At 41.2% G+C, this 19,747-nt stretch overlaps 1 protein-coding gene across 2 annotated transcripts in view; it reads right to left on the bottom strand.

Moving 5' to 3' along the window:
• Positions 1-2,347: 2,347 nt before the first annotated feature.
• STK4 (serine/threonine kinase 4) overlaps positions 2,348-19,747 on the bottom strand; it is a 47,888-nt gene continuing 30,488 nt past the window's right edge. The window contains exon 11 of one of the 2 annotated variants that reach the window (XM_074888119.1): positions 2,348-5,519. In XM_074888119.1, the coding sequence (XP_074744220.1) occupies positions 5,361-5,519 (159 nt within the window). In that variant the 3' untranslated portion in view covers positions 2,348-5,360. Of the gene's footprint in view, positions 5,520-10,305; positions 10,391-19,747 lie in introns of those variants that run through there. The other variant, XM_074888121.1, reaches the window with a different exon arrangement.

Genomic DNA, 19,747 nt, shown 5'->3' with positions numbered 1-19,747 from the left:
TTTCAGACCTGTGACTACTCTAAGCGTGGTCCATGCACTCACCTGGTTATGGGAAAACTGGGAGATTTTAAAGGGCTTCATTTATAGGAAGGAAAGGCTCCTCACTGGCAGCATTTCTGGGATCTCTCCTGCTTGTAGGCTCCTACAGCCCTGCTGAGCTCAGCGAAGTTCAGGGAGTCAAAAATCAGAGCTGACTGCTGGAATACATACGTGTTAAATCAGCATTACTTGTAATTCCTCTATTTGGTGCAACTACGTATGGAAACCAGTAAAGACAAACAGTGCTGTAAATCAATTTGTTTTCACAAAATTATGATAAAACACTTCTTCCTGGTAGTAAGAAAGGCCCAAGGTCTGCATATACTCATGGGTTCACTTTAGTCTTTATCCAGACCATGGCTATTGGCTTAGTTGTAGGAAACACAAGGCTTTCATTCTGTTTGAGATGCTAAATGAATAGCCTTAAAGGTGCAGAATTAAGTTAAACAAACATGCCTAGACAGAATTTCAGGAAACAAAAACCACAGGTCAGGCATGCAAGGAAGCACAGCACCAGTGATGCATGTCCACAGCCAGACCTTGAATGTGCAAGAGCAGCTGAGGGGGGAAAACTGCCCTGAGCCTCTGTTTAAAGATCATCCCCTCTACAGTCAACAAGTGATGGTCCAGAGCTTGTGAGCCTCTTGGGGCTGAGGAAAGGCTCCCCTACAGCTCAGCCATCATTGATTGTGCAGAGGCAGGTCTGCAAGAGGCTGGTCTGCTGCCGTGACCACTCTGGATGGGATTCAGGGACTCTGGGCTCCCTCCGCTTCCGGCGCTGTATTGGTGTTAATAGTGACAACCAAGAGGGGAGCAGAACAGACTGTGCTTCGTAGATGGAATTGAATTGTTTTAAAATTTTTAAACAAGTTGGCTGTCTTCCTGGACTCTTAAATTAAAGGGCAATTAAGTCACTTTCAGTCTGGAAAGATCTGATGGGTGTTTCCTGCTTTGACGTTCTAAAATTTTGCCAGAGTGATTAATGCAATGAAAAATTGTCAACTCTCAAGTCAGGGCTGTCAGCCAACACCCAAAGCATTTATCTAAAGCACATGCTCAGGCTCTTTTGGCCTGTGCACAGGAGAAAATGGGACAAGATGAGGGTGTAGGCAAGAGTAGCTGGGCATAAAGGACACTGGCACAGCAACACCTGTACCTTAGTACTGATAATTATTATGGGAGGAGGAGAAAAACTGCTGGTGCTACAGGCTTTGTGGAAAGTTGACTTCCCCCATGAGGCAGAAAAACCTGGCTAAACATCAGCCCCAGCTCACAGCTACTTGTCAGTGTTGGCTTTGTTAGTTATATGCAATTAATATTTGTGCAGCAGGTGCGGTGCTCCCAGCACGACGGGAGTGCCAGTGAACACTCCCCCAGTACGGCTGCAGCGCTGCTGCCGCACTGGGAGTGCAACCCTCCCTTCGTGCTGGGGCTCCACAACACCCTGGTAACGTTGCGCCGAGAATAGGCAAGAGCTCCAGGCTTTCCCAGTTACTAGAAATGCCCGCAGTCTCCCTCCCTTTGATTTCCACACTCCTTCCTAACATTTAAAAGCTCAGATCTATTTTGTTTCTTCCGGGATTGCTAACCAAAGCTGACTCCTGAATGAATTCTGTCTCTGCTTCGGTTAGTCATCCCTCCAGGACAGATTTAGTAACTGTTCAGGGAAACCACGTAGAAGCCAACAGTTCACCGTTGGAAGGCAGCACCCACTCACTGTCAACTTCATGTTTTTCCGAGCCAGAAAGCTGAAAGTGCAGCAAGTCAGCCAGAATTAGGCAAGTGAGACTCTAGCCTCACCTGTTGTGTAGGAAGGTGGATAAATTGATACGTACCTAGTCCCAAACCTGACTGCAGGCTCCGGAAAGTTGCTGCAGTGTGAAATAACGGAGCAGAGATGGCAAGTATGTACGGCAGAGCTCACCCTCCCCATCTGCCGGAGCACCCCTGGGACAACCACACCTCCTGCGATCGCAGCTCCAGGCTGGCAACACTCCTCACTGCGGGGAAACCGCCCAAATCTCCACCACCCTCTGCCCGAACTGCCACGGAGATGGCACCACGTGGACCTGCCCCTGAACTGAAGCAAATCTCTCCTTGAGGTGCAGAATTAGTAATGTTTTAAGGCTAAGGAATTGCCTGTTCAAAAGTGTCAGACACATTTACTGCTTGTGTTTATTAAAGCTTGTATGCCCCTCCAGAATTTTGCATAACATTGGTTGACCAGAGGCACATCATGTTAAAACTTGTCCTGATAAGCAATAATACACCAGAGTATTTTAATGCATAAATGAGTCATGACACATGCTTTCAGGTGAGGACAGTTTATTTGCCCCTTTGAACAAATAAGGCAAGATATTTGAGAAAGATCAACAAAATCTCCTGTATCAAACTCAGAGGAATGCAATAAAAGTTACCGTTTCATACATATACAAACTAATGACCCAACACTATTATATACAAACAGCCAGATCTTAGAAAATAGCATTTCAAGTCAGCACTTTATGCCAGTGTTGCTAATTTCTTTGTTACAAAAAAAGTTAAAGCTACAAACTTCACATTTTTAAGTCTCACATGACTGACATCATCAGTATCTCTGGGTTTTAGAAGCAAAGATAATGGTTTGTCCAGAACACTTTCAGCAATGCAGATGGACCTAAGGACCACAGAAATGCAGCTTCACAACTAAGCAAGCTTTTTGCTTAAGAACTTTGTCAGAACAGCTTTCCCTTACAGTACAAGCCTTGGTCTTAGCCTGGAGGACTCTGAGAAGTGAGGAGGTACTATGCTCCCAGACACTCTACAAAGGGACCAAAAAGGGAATTATTCTCTCTAACAGATTTAAAAATCAGTGAAGGAGAAAATAATTCCACTCCAAGTGCAAGAAACATTATCGAGTCTCAGCCACTGCAGGCATTTAAGAAAGGTTCAAAGACAGTTAAGCCATTGGACCAGCTTTACTTATTTTGGTTCATTTGCTGTATTTTAAGACAATCACATCAGCAAAGCAGAGTATTTCAAGAGTGCTTACATTCAGTTACAGCAGTCACAGGTTGCATATTCCGTAAATAGACACCACCCTGTGGTGTTTCACCTAAACCATGGGTTTTCTAATGCCCTCTGATCAGTAGAAAGTTACCTACACAGTGCAGAGGTAAAAATACTCCCAGTAGAATCTGCTTGATCCACGCCACGTGCCAGCAGTGCACAATTTACCATGTCACATATCCATGTCTACCACACCAGAAGCGTTGGGCCAGATCCATCCACGTGACTAATACAAGATCCAACACTTGACCAGATGCAAAGGACGCTCATGAATATTGCTCATAATAAACACGTTTAGGGCAAAACGTATTGCACAGATTTCAGACGAGCACTGTATGAGCCCTGACGTTCACACAGCACTTCACTAGACCTTGTTAGAGAGTCCAAACTAAAGGATTTTGGTCTGTTAACAACAATGAAGCTTTTAATTACCTGGCTTTCTCAATTCAAAACTTTCCCAATACTTGAGCCTATCAAATAGCTGTTATCCCAGGATGTACTCTTACTTCGGTGTCCTGGATACACTGCCTACTGCCTTCCTTTCCCCTCAGGGGCAGCTGGTTTGCTGTGGTCGCACTGCGTATCAAACTGAGACAAACCAATGCAACCAGACCAGCAGAGGGGCTAAAAATGGCTTGGTTCCTTTCACAGCAATGGAGTATACTTGTTAACAGTAGCCAAGAGTCTGCTCCAAGGAGAAGAGAAAAAAAAAAAAAAAAGGGCCTACGAGGCGTGAAATGAACACTTCACCTCTCTAGCAGCATTTGATTCAGGAGACACTGCTATTTAGTTTAATTATCAAGCTGATGTACCAAGGCCGATTTCAGAAGAATGGCATGGAAACTGTTCCCTCTATTAGAGCAAAATAAAAATAAATCTGTCCAAATATTTCATCATATGCTAGATACACCTAAAACTACATACCTCTTCTGTTACAGCCCATGGGGCAGAGGCATCACTTGGTCTCTGCCTTGCAACTAGGCTCTTTGCTTCTGTTTTACTCTCCACTCTACTGGTGTGAGTTAATTGCACCATCCTCACAGCGATTGTACATGCTGGGGCGTTTTCGTTGATTGAGTTATACCGGGCAGGAATTGCAGGGAAATTTAAAGAAAGCACACAAGAGACTGAATCTCTTCCAGTAGGACATCAGTAATTGTCTTCTCATCCAGATCAACGCCACCTTTGCTCCACCACCATAAACGCACATCGTTGTTAATTCAACAAAGTCTTTACCTTCATTTCAACTTTTCTGATGTGCTAAACCTTGCAGAAATGTGAAGGATTGTTTTTATTCAAGCATCTAAAGATGTAAATCTGAAATGAAACCTATAAAATATTTCATAAACTGTGGAGATTTTTAACTCCTCTCAGACACAGCAGAAGTACCTAATTCCTGAGAGAGGTTCACACAACTTCCACCCAGTCAAATACTGTTTCCTTTTCCCAGCACTCCATCATCAGCAGGGTCTCCCTGAAGGCCATTTCCAAACAAACAGATAAAGGGGAATCAGATCATCGATTGGCTTTTGGTTTTAAGTCAGTGTGGAATTTAAACTACAGAATGTAATTTCTGATAGAGGCACAACATGCTTTACCTACTTGTATTAATTCATAAAGTACACAAAAAGAGGACAAAACTGAGGTCTTGGAGAAACCACACTTGCTTAAAGCACACAGTGTAAGGCATGGGGCTTATTACAGGCTTTTTAAAAAATGAGATTTAAGTTTCTTTCAAAAGGCTGGAACAAGTTTGTACATGTTCTCACCCGCTCTCTTCAGTGACCTAAAACTTATCAGTACCTTAACAGTAGAAAGATACAGTTAAACAGCTTGAAATTGAGTCTGTGCATTCACAAAGAAAAAGAAAAACAAAAACCAAAACCAAAACCAAAAAGGATGAAGCCATTAAATACCACAATCCATATTAACTTAAAACAAAATGGACTACTGAAAGTTCAGTTGAAAAGAGAATGAGCCAACTTTCATTAGCCTATTTCTATCTGTTCCTCTGTTTTAAAAACAACCCCCCTAAAAACAGTAACAAAACTCCTTCGGAATAATGTTTTAAATATATGTCTAACATTAAAACATACCATCAGGACTTTCCACTTAACGGCATTCCTGAGTTCACAAAGGTGCTATGGAAAAATAAATGAGCAGAAGTATTGCCCTCTATTTTGCTAGCGTATTTCAATAGAAATCAATCTGTTCAGTAGTCATAAAAGCAAGGAGCTGATTGTTTGAGGATGGAAGAACATTCTACCAGTGGCTCAGAAGTTCTGCTGCCGCCGCTTCTTGGCTTCAATGGCATCAAGGATCGGCTGCCGCTTTGACTGGTACTTCTGGTGGATTTCTTCAATCTCCTGCTCCATCATGGGGTCCAGGGCTGAGAGCCTCCTCTGCAGTTCATCGACACTCCAAGTCTTTAGCTAGCAGGGAGACAAAAGAAGAACAGACATCGGCATCAGTACAGCCACCATCCAGACACCTACAGGGATTCTGCTGCCCACCTGATGGTCACAGTGCATCTTCCAGTAGGAGAAGGTGGAAGAGTTCTGCTCCAGACTGCTGCCCTCAACGAGACTGGCACGAGCCTCGGGATACTGGGCTGCTTTTGCTCATTTTACAGATACATTACATGCTCTGTTTAGTGACAGTCTAAGTGTATAAAACAACCAGTGAAATATTTCCCCCATTGAGTTGTTTTTCTAATGCTTCGTTTTGCAAGCTTAGAACAGAAATACTGTATTGAGATGGAACAGAAGTGAAGTTCTCGCCCCCTCCCCTTTCCTTGCAACTAAACTTCCTTCTGCTAAGTGACAAAAGGAGACAGAAGGGAACAGGAAGAACAAAATCATTGACAAAAGTTGCATTTGGAAAAAAAAGCATTTATGTACAATAAGGCTGAACCTCAATCATGATGAGGAATTCAGACTCTAAGCTAGAAATCCCAGAACACACACAACAGGTTACTTTGGGTCAGCCTCACACTGATATAATATGGAAGTACAATTTGTATTTTACTGTACACGTGAAGATGTCAGGCTAGTCTGGACAAGCTTCCCTTCACTGAATTCCCTATCTGCCTGCCCTTTGTTTAATTGGCTCTCTTGTGGGTGCCAATTTGCTGAGAACTGGTGCAGAAAAGTTTTATCTGTGATTAGAGATGCTAAGTGTGTCCTGGGACAGTCTAGATTGTCCATAGCTACACCCTTTACATAATATTATAGTACTATAACCTGTGGAATAGACAGGATTTTAGGATAATGTTAAAAAATATGGACACTGAAAGTGCTTCAGATGTTCACCTAAGCACCAGCCCTGTTCTCATCCAAGACCAAGTGACCCCCAGAAATATACAGGAGATGCTGTTTTACAGCCACCACAGAAGGATGGAGGATGGGAATGACTATTTGCACCACCTGCTTTCAGTGACCATCTGCTGTAGATATTAAGAACATGCAAAATAATGTGTGGGTTTTTGTGAACAAAGAAGTGTCAGTTTTTAGACCTTCCACACGTCATAATTGAGTGACTTACCTTTATTTCAGTTAAATGCAAGTGATGCTGCTGTCCTGGTTTAGCTGTTAATTCGTCAGCTATTGTGGTTATTCCTCAAGCCATTTCTGAACCAAAACACACAGTGAAATGCTTGCTGTCTATTATAGGGCAACAACTGAATTACTGGCCATTTAATGGCAGTTTTGCATCAGTCCCTAAAAGGTATGTAAATATTCAAATACAGAAATCCTGATCCTTCTTCCTGAGGTGGAAGAGATACCAGTCCCTAAGCCACAAAGACATCTGCTAACTGATTTCTCTCACAAGGTCTTTTGAAATTCTTTAGCATATGCTGCTAAGTAAGATATTTCCTAGTTGCAGTTACAGGATCACAAATCCACTTTAATAATCTAGGCACATATGAAGCAAAACCTTTCTTGCAAGGGTATACAGTCTTTCGGCCTCTCCAATCAGGCAACTGTTCATTATAAAGATAAAGCACTTCCTCTGCAAAGATATACATTATTTATATACATTAATGCAACTTTACCAGACAGCAGTTTAAAGTTGATGCATGGCACCAGTTGCCTTTTCACAGTAATTTATTATGGAGCAGGTAATTATTCAACATACCCCTTCCTCACAGTCTGGGGAACTGAACAGTCAAATAGAAATGCAAAAAAGAAGAAAACATTAATTCAAGTACTGAACACATGTACTAAGCAGCTATATCACAGCAAATGGCTGTCAGCTCTCCTAGAGTACCCTGGGCTAGACTACTAAAAGAGAATTTTGGAACAGATCTAAAATGCCTTGCTCACAGCTTAAGCCAACTATTAGATGTCAGAAATCGCCCCAGGACTGCAGTCTTCCATGGATGCCCTTTGAGCCTTGTCCACCATCCTCCCAAAGTTCTGGGTGCTGCTTACGGCCAGAAACAAATTGCCAGAGTTGATGGCCCAGAGGGCAGAGCAGATTTACAGCAATGATTTCTCCAGACCCCGAGAACATAGCAGTAAGAAGAAAAAACCTCCCTATTAATGTTCTTGAACATGATCTGGCATCACTGGACATCCTCTGTGGATACCAACACACAAAGTCTTTCTTCTAACTGTAAGCAACTGCTTGCCAAGGGATGAAATGGCTTTGACAATTCCTGGGGCTGTGTATTTGTCAGGACAGATGGCCAAGGCACTCAGAGTACAGCTAAGTCTGGAGTGGGCAAAAGCCTACAGATGTGTATTAATATGAACAAATCAGGAGGTGGGTTACCTATGCAGATGTGTGATGCAGAACAAAGTAGCTACTTACAGAGACTGATCAGGGGTTAAACAGAACAGGGATGGAGAAGGAAGTGAGGCAAATCAATGCAGTGCAAAAATCTAAGAGCATAGACACACATCCTGCAAGCAATGCTGCGTGTTGATGAGGATGAACTAATTACAGAGATTTCATACGGAATAATGTCAGCGTGGCTGTGAATACCATGCTACTCCCAAAAGAGGGAGAGAAGTCAAAGGGCAACACTAGTAAAAGGTCCAGAATGTGACTGTTCACCACGGCTGAGCTGACGAGAGACTGACATGCATCCAATTACTAATGAGAGCTAAGAGCCCATGCAGATGCAGAGGACACCTAACCTTCTGCTCCCACTGGGCTTCAGACCCATGACAACATGAGCCCTGGGACCTGGGCTGAGCTATTACTCAGCTTGCCCTTCCACTTGCACATGCATCTTTAAAAGACAAAAAAAACCCCAAACAACCTGCTTAAAACATGATGGCCTCCATTTAACTTTGCTGCATGGCATTTCACTGTAAGCCAATGACACAGACAGACTTCCTCCCAGAAATGAAGTTTTTAAACTCTAGCATATCTGTCTCTGCCGTGATAGACTCCTGGGATACTGACATTACTCTCTTAGAGAAATGCCAGAAGCAAAATAAGAAAAGAAGGACAAGGACAGAGCATCTCATGACAGACGGTTACTCAGGGTAAAGTCTCGGTGCTGAACAGCTGCAATTAGAGCCGTTTCAGCCATGGGCTCAGTCCCATTCCTCTCCTCACTTCTCAGCAATTCTGCCGTTGTAAGAAGTCTAAGTGTCTTTGTAAAAGCTATCTATTTTTGTCTACACTGATCAAATAGCTAAGACAAACTTTTAAAGGCAGCCATCTCATTTCAAATGTAAAGACTGATATAAAATACTTGTTCTAAGGTTGGTCTAACACATCTGTCAACAGGGAGAGGTGAAAGCACAGTGAAACTGTTCAAGCAAGCTGATATGTGCAGAAAGATAATTTTTAACCATTTGATTAACAGCTGTATTTTTACTCAAGGTTTTGAGAACGATCTTAACTCTATAAGAATGCCCAGTTGAAGACAAACTTCAGAGGTGCAGGTGTTCACCTGAAAGCCTCTTGCCCACAGCCATGCATGCTGCTCATTGTTCTTCGGGCTGCAGACACCACTGACAGCAACATCTTGTTTTAATATGCTGATGATTTCTACTATATAATTCAGAAGGTATAATTACATCCTTCAGAAGGACATAACATACGGCCTTTCCATGCATATGCAGTAATGATGGACAAATGAGGAACAGATCATTTGATATACAATTTCTTCCTCAAGGAGAAGATTTGTAAGCTATTCATGACATCCCTTTGCCAGAATTTCAGACAGACTTGTGGATAACTACTCTGTTGAACAATGTTCACCTCAGCAAACTGCTTCTGAGTTGCCATCCTTTTAAATCAGGATTTTAAAAATAGGGGGAAAAAAATACCACTTGCATTTGTTACCGTCAGGTAAAGTGTCACTGCAACATGATATTCTGCTGAATGTAAATGAATCTAAGCAGCAAAAGGAGAATAAATAAAGGCTCTCTGCAGACATGTTAGACATAGCCACAGGTTCAATATTCAAGGGCACCATGGTCTGAAATTTATACCTATGCAGTTCTGTCTTGAACAAGAGGCAGTCTAAAAACCTGCCACAGTATTTTTTTACACAGACCATGCCAGATTTATGTTTCACACAAGATCTACTGTAAAACACAAAGCCTCGAGAATTAGCTCAGCCCCTTCCCCATCCCTAGGAAAATGAAACAAAAAACCTAAACAGTGAAAACTGTTTAAATTAGAAGCCAATGCAAATGATTAATCACAGTTCTCTTGGTATGCAGGGTCATTACACTGAAGAGCACCCGTGCCTGGTTTTCCTACAGCAGGGTCTGTAGCTTGACCCGTTTGGGACCTAACATAGTCCTCTGGTCCCTCAACGGCCCTTCAGCAGCACAAGGTCACTGCTGACTCGGACCAGTCTGCACTACCAACATAAATATGATGTCCAGTAATCCCCAAGTCACCTCAGCTATTCATATTTGCTCCTCTACCAAAACCACTGCCAGCAAAATCCTCTTGTTGCATAAATTATAAGCATCAAATAGAAACAAGCTGTTTCCCAGAAGCTTTCACACATTTCTCCCCCAACAAAGACTTTCGGCAGAGCACTAACTCACTGCCTGCACAGGAATTAAAAAAAAATAAAAATCTTGGGGCAAGTGAAAAACAAGTTCCTCCTGCAACTTTCTTTTTACTTGCTGACACTGAATCTGATCCCTAGATTTAGTACAAACCCTTTTCTTTGCATCTTTGCAACGTTTCATGCCTATCTGGGCTTTGTTTTTAAATACTGTCTTGTAAGTCCTGAAGCTTGTGCCAGACACGTACCCTCCATCTCCAGGAAGGGGATGCAGTTCTACCACCATCTTTCAAATGCGCAGATGGACACTGACTTCTGGAATAAAATAGGAATATATATGACATTGGTGAGATGGGGTTATCTTCCTCATGGTGAAATTATTTGAATATTTTGCAGAAGGATGATATTTTCAAGTGTTGATACTACAGCAAATCCTACCAATAAAATTAGGGGGATGTTCTCTGCTTCCTAAGCCCTCTAGTCATACCCCTCTACCATAATTTCTGCAAGTTTGAACACTTGTCTTCCACATGCTCAGAGAGAGTATTTCTGCCTTTCACCCAAATATTCCAGGTGGCATTTACTGCTCAACACAACTTGATGTCAAACTTTTAAGTTTTAAATAGCCTTTAGAAAAACTGGCTTTAGCAATTATCACTTCATAAGGGGCAGTGGGAGTTTGAAGACTAAAATACAGAAGTAATAAAATTGCAGCTTCCCACGCTACACAGGGAAACAAATTCTTAGTGGAAAAGATATGAGCTAGATGAGAACTAAAGAAAAAACAAATCAATTGTCTATTTAGCATAGCTTTTGTTGTCCTATCTTCCTTTTCTGCCTAGTTTTACACTGCAATTTAACAGTTCTTGACTTCGTGCCCAGTGATCAAAGCCCCCCAAAGAAACTCAAGACATTTTGAATCATATTAGTGGGGAGCACAACTCTTCATTTACTTGTGTGTATTTAGACTGGCAAAATCCAACCATGGCTTGAGAAGGGTTGTTATCCAAACCAAGTTATTCAAGCTATGCTAAACATTAAACACCAAATAGGAATTTGCTGACAGAGATAATGAAAAAATATTACCACTGTAATATAGTAGCAACAGGCTACTTCAGAAAAACCAAACCAAACCAACCAAACTGGGACTACAATTGTACAGAAGCACATCTGAGCTCACACAGGAGGCTATTGATGATCACACGTGACACCAGAAGTGGCTATGTACCAGAGATAAGTACAAAAGAATTCCTACAAATAGTCTATTAAGTGTTCAGATGTCCTTTGGGAAGGGAGGCTCTTCATGGAAGAGACTAATTAAACTTCTGCTTCATGTGACCTTGGCTATCAGCACTGCTATCAAGATGCTTCCCTTCCGATAAAACCAAGGGCACACTCTCAATTCCTCTCCAGGATCCTGCAGATCAGTGTGATGAGTATCCACCTCAACTTCAGAACGTTCCTTCTATCACCTCCTCAAGCAGGGTTTTATTTTTGGGAGGCGATCATCCATTGGATGCCACTTGCTGTGACTATTTGTAGCAACCACCTCAGAGTGTAATTCAGCCTGCAGCATGAGAGAGTGCATGGGTGCTACAGAAGACCACAAGCTAAGGAGAGGTGTCAAATCTCAAGGATTCATGAATGTGAGCTCTGACAAGTGTAAGAACTGAGATTATTCTGGAATTAGCCTTCTGTAACTTGAAAGACTGGTTAAACACGGTATCAATTAAATGCTCGTATCAAATATACTCTGAGGGAACAGATTACTGAATAGTAGTATGCACTTTTTTTAAACCAGCAAAAACAGCATTCAATTTCTCTGGCCAAAATTAAATGTAGAGGGCGATTTCTCATGCTAAGCAGTGCTCCAGACTTTAGGTCTTGAAAATGGTGATATAAATTGGTGTTGGAATAGCATGCCATTTTTTTCCTTAGCATTTTTCCTGAAATGCTGGCTCAATACCATTTGGCATACTTTCAATCACTGATCTAAAAATTAAGTGCCTTGTTCTCATTTATGTTTCTAGCATAAGGAGGCCTCGATGTAATGTATGAGCAGGCATTAACTATTTATTCACTGTAAGTTATCCAGTGCAAGGTACACAAGAATCTAAGAACCTACAGGTACTTACCACCCACTTTTCATCATGACTGTCAGGTCCCTACAACTTCACGAATCTGTCAAGCAGCCATGCTACAGAGGGGCTACACTAAATCAGAACAAACCCCAGTGCCTACACAAACGTTAATTATCTTGATTTTTCCCCCTTTTAGCATTAGCATGTCAGTGAAGTTTCGCACTGTTATGAAAGCAGTGAATGAAATGCACTCACTGTGGGATTTCATGCAAGATTAAAAATACAGATATTAATCTTTCAAAGGATTTGAAAAATAAGTCTCAGCAGCACAAGCTTCTGCTTTTAATGCATCTTAATTATTTAGGCAATGTGCTAGCAAAATACATCATGAGCTGCAGCATCGAGCACAAGTCAAAACAGCACTGCAGCTAGAACTTCGCAAAGAAAACGAACAGGATCTGTGATCACTGCACATCCAGAGACAGTTGTTCCAGGCCACCTCATCTGGACAGCAGACGACTTCAACAAAGAAGTAACACTCAACTTTCAACGAGATCAGCATATGCTCTAGAGGCCAAGTCAACTTAAGTCAGTGCGAGTCAAGCAGCTCTAACAGTTAAATGAGTACAATCAGAACATCGCTTTTTGTGGAGGCAAGACAGACACTAACACAACACACTCAGCAACTGATCTCCAGGCAAACCGGAAAAAAGTATTTTAATAAAGAGTTATATCAGAGGAGACCCAGGCCTTCTCAGATGACATGTTTGGGCTAGCTTTACTTTACTTTCACAAATGTGGAGTTTTATGGCTACTGAAAGGGAAACATCTTACTGCTAATAAAGATCCTAGTTATTTTAAATCACAGAATCATCTAGGTTGGAAAAGACCTTGAAGATCATCTAGTCCAACCATTAACCTAACACTGACCGTTCTCAACTACACCATATCCCTGAGCGCTACGTAGCTCTGCCTTTTTAATTAAAATAAAGGTGTATGATGCCAAGCCATTACATCTGTATTATTCCTACAGAATTAGCAGAAGGTGATGTGTGCCATCCTCCTTCCTGCCCTGCTCCCTGCAGGCCACATTGTGAAGACCATGTCTAAACTGGAAACTTCTCTTTGTCCTGCATCTGCAGTAGGAACTACTGCCAAGACCACTCTTTTCAGCTTAGGAAGGCTTCTCTCAAGCTGCCACACGATCACAGCTTGACCAGCTTCTTGGGAAGCTGCCTCTCCACTCAAGGCACTGCTGCTCGCAGCATCAGTACCACTTCACTGATGCAGCAGCAGGCGCTGAGGCCACTGCTCTTCTCTAGCAAGAACTGCCATAGTTTTATTACTCAACTGTTTCTTATTTCAGGCTATATTTACACCCCAAAAGTTTGATCCTGTTGGTTTAGCAAGGACTGTCTTCAAGCACACTTTCAGTAGCTAATTCCTGTGACTGCTATGGAAGAGACACACACACACACATGCTTTAGACACACAACTGCTCCCTCATCAGCTAAGAGTCATCTTTGCTTTGATTTCTCACCCTCTCCACAATTTGGAAGTTTTCCCCCATTTCTCGAAAGTCTGTAAGAGCCAGGAGGAAGAGCTTTGCTGTTGGCAAGATGTCAGAAAATTCCCAATACAGAAACTAATTTCAGAGGATTCTAGCAAACATCCAGATCTCCCTGGCTACTCAGACATAACTACGCAGCGATTATGCAGAGCGGTTACCCACAGAGCAGAGAAGATTGCACAACTGTGGGAACACCGTAGCTTACATCAATAATGCTGGCATCCCTGAGTTACTCTTAGCCAAGAATTGCACTTTATTCATCCTTACTGTAATCCTTAAAAGGCTCAAGAAAGTTTTGGTGTTACAGCCAGCACAAGCATACCATTGTTACCCTCAGCACTGTACAGACTTTATATTAAGGAAGAAAACCCACCCAAAGCTCCACTCATTGATATGAGTGGTCATAAAAAAAAGATGTTTTTAAAGAGAGTAATGCATTTTAATCTTCTGAGCCCCAAGATTAAATTTCCTTTTTTAGCCTTAGTATCATTTATGAGTATGAATAATATTAACTTTCAAAATCATCCCAAGTACAGTACACACTTCATCTAAACAAAGGAAATGACAAATTGTGTCAGCGGTGTTGTGTGGCACTGAACTTCAAGAAGTCCAAACCTTAAAATCCTTTAGGGATTAGAAAGTGGCTGACTAATCCTGTAATCACAAAGACAAGTAATCTCACCGTTTTTTTTTTTTCAGTAACTGAATTAGAAACCAAGCTAAAAGGTCAGCCTTTCTGGACAAGAAAAAAAAAAACCCACCAAGCAAAAAAAAGGAGCATCACTTGCTTATAAAAAACACTTGCTTGCCAGAGATGTGATTAAGGAAAAACACAGCAGAGGGTTTTTTTCCCCCCTTCTCTAAGTGATTAAGCTTTAATTTTCTTAAGTAAGAGTACCAAAATACCTCTGGACATGCTCAAATAAATCATGTCATTGGGCTTTGAAGATCTGGCTAGCTGAACAACTCAGCTGTAAAGTACACAGCTGACTGACATGGGGGTTTTTTGGTTTTTGTTTGTTTGTTTGTTTTAAGAAAAGCAATCTGTCAGAAAATGGTGATTCCTTTAAACCAAATAAAATTCTCTACAAGTCTGAGAGGTTTAACTAAGTTCTGCTAGGAAGGGTAAGTGGGTCTGTAATGGAGCTTACTTCCAATCCAAGGTAAGTAGGCATTATAGATAGTTTTAAACAACTTTGGCCTATCTTAACACTTAAGAGTATTAACCTTTAGTCAACAAATGTTTTTAACTTGAGTCTTCATCTCCCAATTTATTTCTGACTCCAGGAGAGCTGCTGAAGGGGGGTTGTTTCCAGGAAGACCACACCAGTTCCTTACCTCGTGTACCTGAAAGTGAGGCTTGTCACGAAACCCCAGTCTGACGCTGCTCTGCCCTCCCTCCTTCACTAAGGGAAAGGAAGCAATAGCCACAAAGACGACGACTGGAGAGAGAATGAAAAGCTTTCTGAGGAAAGACTGACCTACAGAGATTTCCAGGACATTTTGAAAAATGAATAGCTGCATGACCATGGGAGAGGCTGTCATCTTTAAAACCAGGGGCATATGTTTAATATCTCAGAGACAAATATTTTTTGGAACAGCCCCCTGATGAACCATCTCCATAAAATCCATGTCACATGAACCTGCACGCCTCACCATACAAGGTTTTCCCAGGTGTTCACTATTACTTGGGCATCTATTTATAATGATCCTGCACGATGGCAAGTCACAAAACAAGAAGGAATTAAGCACTCCATTTCTGAGTAACATTCCTTTCAGACTGTATCAGTCATTACGTATTAAGCTACTCTTTCTCCCTCTTTCTTGAAGGTCAAAGCTTGGGTTCTGAAGCTATCTGGTCACTGAGGTTACTGAAATAAGAGCTAAAGCAAACCTCCCAGGATACCCTGGATGTTGGAAGCAGCCACAGCCAACTGCAAAGTGTTACCTTCTCTACATGAGCAAGACCTCAAACATGCCTCACACATGATGAAACTTCCCCCCAAGAAGTCTCCTGGTGAGCTAAGCAGGGAGACACCCAGCAATTACATGCACCAAGTAACACTGACAATAAGCAACATCTAGATTGCTCTGCAGGTTTTATAGTAACACAAGAAGAGAGTGCACAAAGGCAAATGCACCAGGTCCAGAAGTCAGAGCTGAGATAATTTTGCTCCTCCACAGTACATCATTTCAGGCACTTGTCTGGATGAGACCCTGTTCATTAGAAAGTATTCACAGAGGCTTGATAGAGACTATCCCCAAGCTTTTCCTTTATGGTCCAGAGACTCCATCCTCCAAGAGGCAATCCAGAGCAGCTCCTGATGCAAAGAGTCCCCAAAAGGAGCCCTTTTTGCTACAGATTAGAAAAACCTGGACAAGCTTGTCTTTTGAAGCTACATTACCCTTAACAAACATTTGTCCTGACAGATGAGTTGCAAGAAGATTTTAGAAGCATTTCAAATAGATCTCATTCGAGCAGCAGTGTTCGTTCTATAAGGGAGATGCTGTGCCAAGAACACACCCAGCCTTGAAAGTAGATCCTAACACGTAACATGGCTCAGACAGGTTTTCTAAAAAATTCAGTATGCTCAGAGAATTTTCCAACAGCACACCTTTAATTATTAACTCCTCTTCCCTTTCTCCCAAAGCATGTTGCAGCCTAACCTTAAACATACTGCAGTAGTGGGACAAATCCCATGATCAAAGACACTGGATGAAGTTCTGTGAGCTAGTTCATCCACAAAACTTCTAGTCAATGTCTCAGCTGATTAAACGCTACAGTAGGAAAGCAGCCTCCAAGATAGTCCCAGGATGTTGAATTTACAAGTCTGAATACTCTCATATAAAGTTGATTTCAGGTTACATTATTTCAGTCTCCATTAAGGGCTATGACCTAAGCAATTCAACACAAACAGCAGCAACTCATTTTACTTCCCACTCACCGCAAGTTTCATTTAAAAGCCTTATGTCACAGAAGGCCTGCTATATACAAAAATATAGCAAAAATGAAATTTTGACAGCAAGTTGTGGCAGTAAGTGCTTTGCAATCAATGTCAGTATGCACCAAAGTGAAAGCAGGTGGTGAACGATGACCCTGTTACCAAATGGAAGACAGCAGAAATCTATTCTCTTCCACAGTAGATCTAAGAGTCGAGCCACTGAACGACCTTTTCCAATTTCAAATATTGCTAACAAATTTTAAAACCAAATGTGCTATCTTCTGGGTTGTTTTTTTTATTTGTTGCTGTTATAAAGGGAATTTAGAAAGGTTTATAAAATCTACATACATAGAGTTTGCTGTAATCACATTGGTGGTTTGAAGCAGCCATGATGAGGTTTGCAATAAGGTTCAGAGTGTCTTCCTCATGCAAATGTTACAGAAGATTCAAGACCACTTAACAAACAATAAAAGAAATAAACACGCTGTTCCTGGGCTTATTTTTAAAGTGACTGTGTGTTTGATTACACAGTGACAAAATGAACGATTTTTCCTTAATAAAGATCTCACAAGTTAAAAGTATTTGCTGGGAAGAACATACTAAATATGCTGAAAAGGTAATGCTTAAAAGAAACACAAACAATTAGCAGAGCTTTAAAAATTCTTGGCAGATGGCTGAAAGAAAAAAAAGGAAATCCATTTAAGAGACATCAATGTTATAAATCAAGGCAGGTGACATTTAAAACCAATGAATAAAACATCACAAAAACCTGTCTTGTTTTATAAATCATACTTCACAGTGGAAATTACATCTAGGTACTACACTTCAAGACCTCCCTCAATTAGCAGGAGATACCACTGAGGTACTATTTCAGTTTTGGAAATTAATAGTTGTCTACTCTGGACTGCATCTGTTTGCAGAAAAAAATATTCTCTTCATTCGAGTCTGTTTTTTCCCCCCCTAAAAATACAGTCTTAATGCTCTCCCACTGAAAGAAAGCTTTATTTTAGATTCAGCACAGCACAAACAACTCAAGTTTACTGGTTTCCCAACGAGGAATCAACCCTAGTTCTATAGGACCTGGATGGAGGTATCTATCAGCCATCTCAGATCTGGCTTTCTCTCTCAAACTGATGAATGCCCTAGCAAATAAGTTCACTTTACAATCAAAGAAAGACTACTGGAAGAAATCAGTGCCTGAGAAGTAATTTTTATTCCAGTCACCACTGGGAAAAAGGGGAGTTCATGATAGATGAAGGGAAGAAACCTTTGGACAGGGAAATCCCTGAAGATTCTCTCAAAGTGTTTGGTTTAGTCTTGGAAAAAGTGTTATTGAAAAAAAGCTCTGTTTTAACCAAACTTTTTTTTCTTCTACGCAAAACTATACATATTCAAACAAATTTTTTGAACAGTCAATCTTCATTCATCACACCAGGGTCAGAGTAACTTGTTCTCTTAGAAAAGAAAGAATGTATTGCAAGTTTCGTAGTAATTCAATACAAGTCTCAAGATTATTTGATTCTCAAATAATTCCATTTAAATAACCTGCAAATGCACACTCTAATAAAGCTTTTTTTGCTCCTGTCCAAGCAGATAGACTTTCTGGAGTCTTGGTAACCACCTCGGATTATTCACTTGAGTAATTTGGATGGGAGAAAGGAAGAACAGAAAGATTAGTGTAGAGGCCTGCATCTGACACCTTTTCCAAGCTGCTTAAAAGACAGAAGTAAAAAGAAGATAAAGCTCAGAGAATCACAGTAGAGTCAGGAAACATTATAAAATCATAAACTATGGAGAGTCACACAACAGCAGCTTACACATATAATGAAAATACTTTTCTTCTAGCATCAACCTCACTGATGTATCCTCAGCATCCCCTCTTCCTACTGCTAGAAAAGACCCAAAGACCAGTTCCAACAAAATGAGAACCAATTATTTAGCCTGCCATCATTTTCAAAGCCTGCAACTGCACAGAAAATACTCCCAAGTTTTTAATCGACTGAACTTTTAGAAGGACAAAAGGTAGCAAAGCTATAAAGCATCAATATTAGATTGCTAATAAATGCTATCCAAATGAATGTTCGGAGAAACCAAAGACATTGAATGTTCCAGGTACTGGTAGACAACAAGCTGTTCACAAGACAAATGACACCTTCACAGACAGAATACAATAAATTAGAGACTCTGGTCATTGTAAAGCAGAATGCGTTTACTGTTATTGATAAGCAATAAATCACCTGCCCTCTAACAGTTCCTCCCTATAAATCACTTCCAATGAAAGAAACAGATGGTTCCAGTATGCAGCCATTCCTCACCACAGTCCTGAGCTGGGAGAAGAAATATACTGTGTTGAGTGATACCCATTTTTAACCATAGACATTCTGTAGTGGCGCAGGGAAACAGCAGGGCAATGCAAGAGACATAGCCCTGCGCGCTGTGAGATCCCAGCTGCAAGGTTTGCAGATCCACGCCAGGGCCGAGCAGATCCAGAGCTGCAGCGTGCATCAGCCACGGCACTTCCCCGGGCTGGGCTCCAGCGGTTGGCTTTCCTACGCCCGGACCACACCTGAGAGGCAGAAGCAGACTCTGATCTGCAGGCAGCGTCAGGCTGGTGTCTACCATCAGACTCCAGAATACAGTATGGTCCTAATGCAATTTGACTTGCTTTGAAAGAATTAAGCTTTCTATAAACTTTTCAGTAAAAACTCTAATCTCTTGCTATCACACCAATACCTAATTTGTCTCACTAGAAGGAAAAGGATTCGCATTAATGATTTCACTGCAAACCAGAAGCCATTTGTCCAACCGAACAAGCTGAAGACACCATCAGACTAACACGCTTTCCTTCTCTTGTGGTAAAGATACCAGAAGGTTTGACTTTTTTATTTTAAAAATCTTTGTTTCCAGTGTAATGTTTCAAACTACTAAGTAAAAGCACAGAAATGAGGATCTTAATAAAAAAACAGTATATCCCAGTTGAGAGCAGCATAATGAAACATTGTCTCATTAAACAGAAAATTGTATTTTTCTTTACTACTTCAAGAAAAAGAATTATACCTCCATTCAGGTAAGAGGAAGG

This window comes from Strix uralensis, chromosome 18 (assembly GCF_047716275.1).
Source record: "Strix uralensis isolate ZFMK-TIS-50842 chromosome 18, bStrUra1, whole genome shotgun sequence".
NCBI lineage: Eukaryota > Metazoa > Chordata > Aves > Strigiformes > Strigidae > Strix > Strix uralensis.
This window is presented reverse-complemented; position numbering and strand designations above follow the sequence as displayed.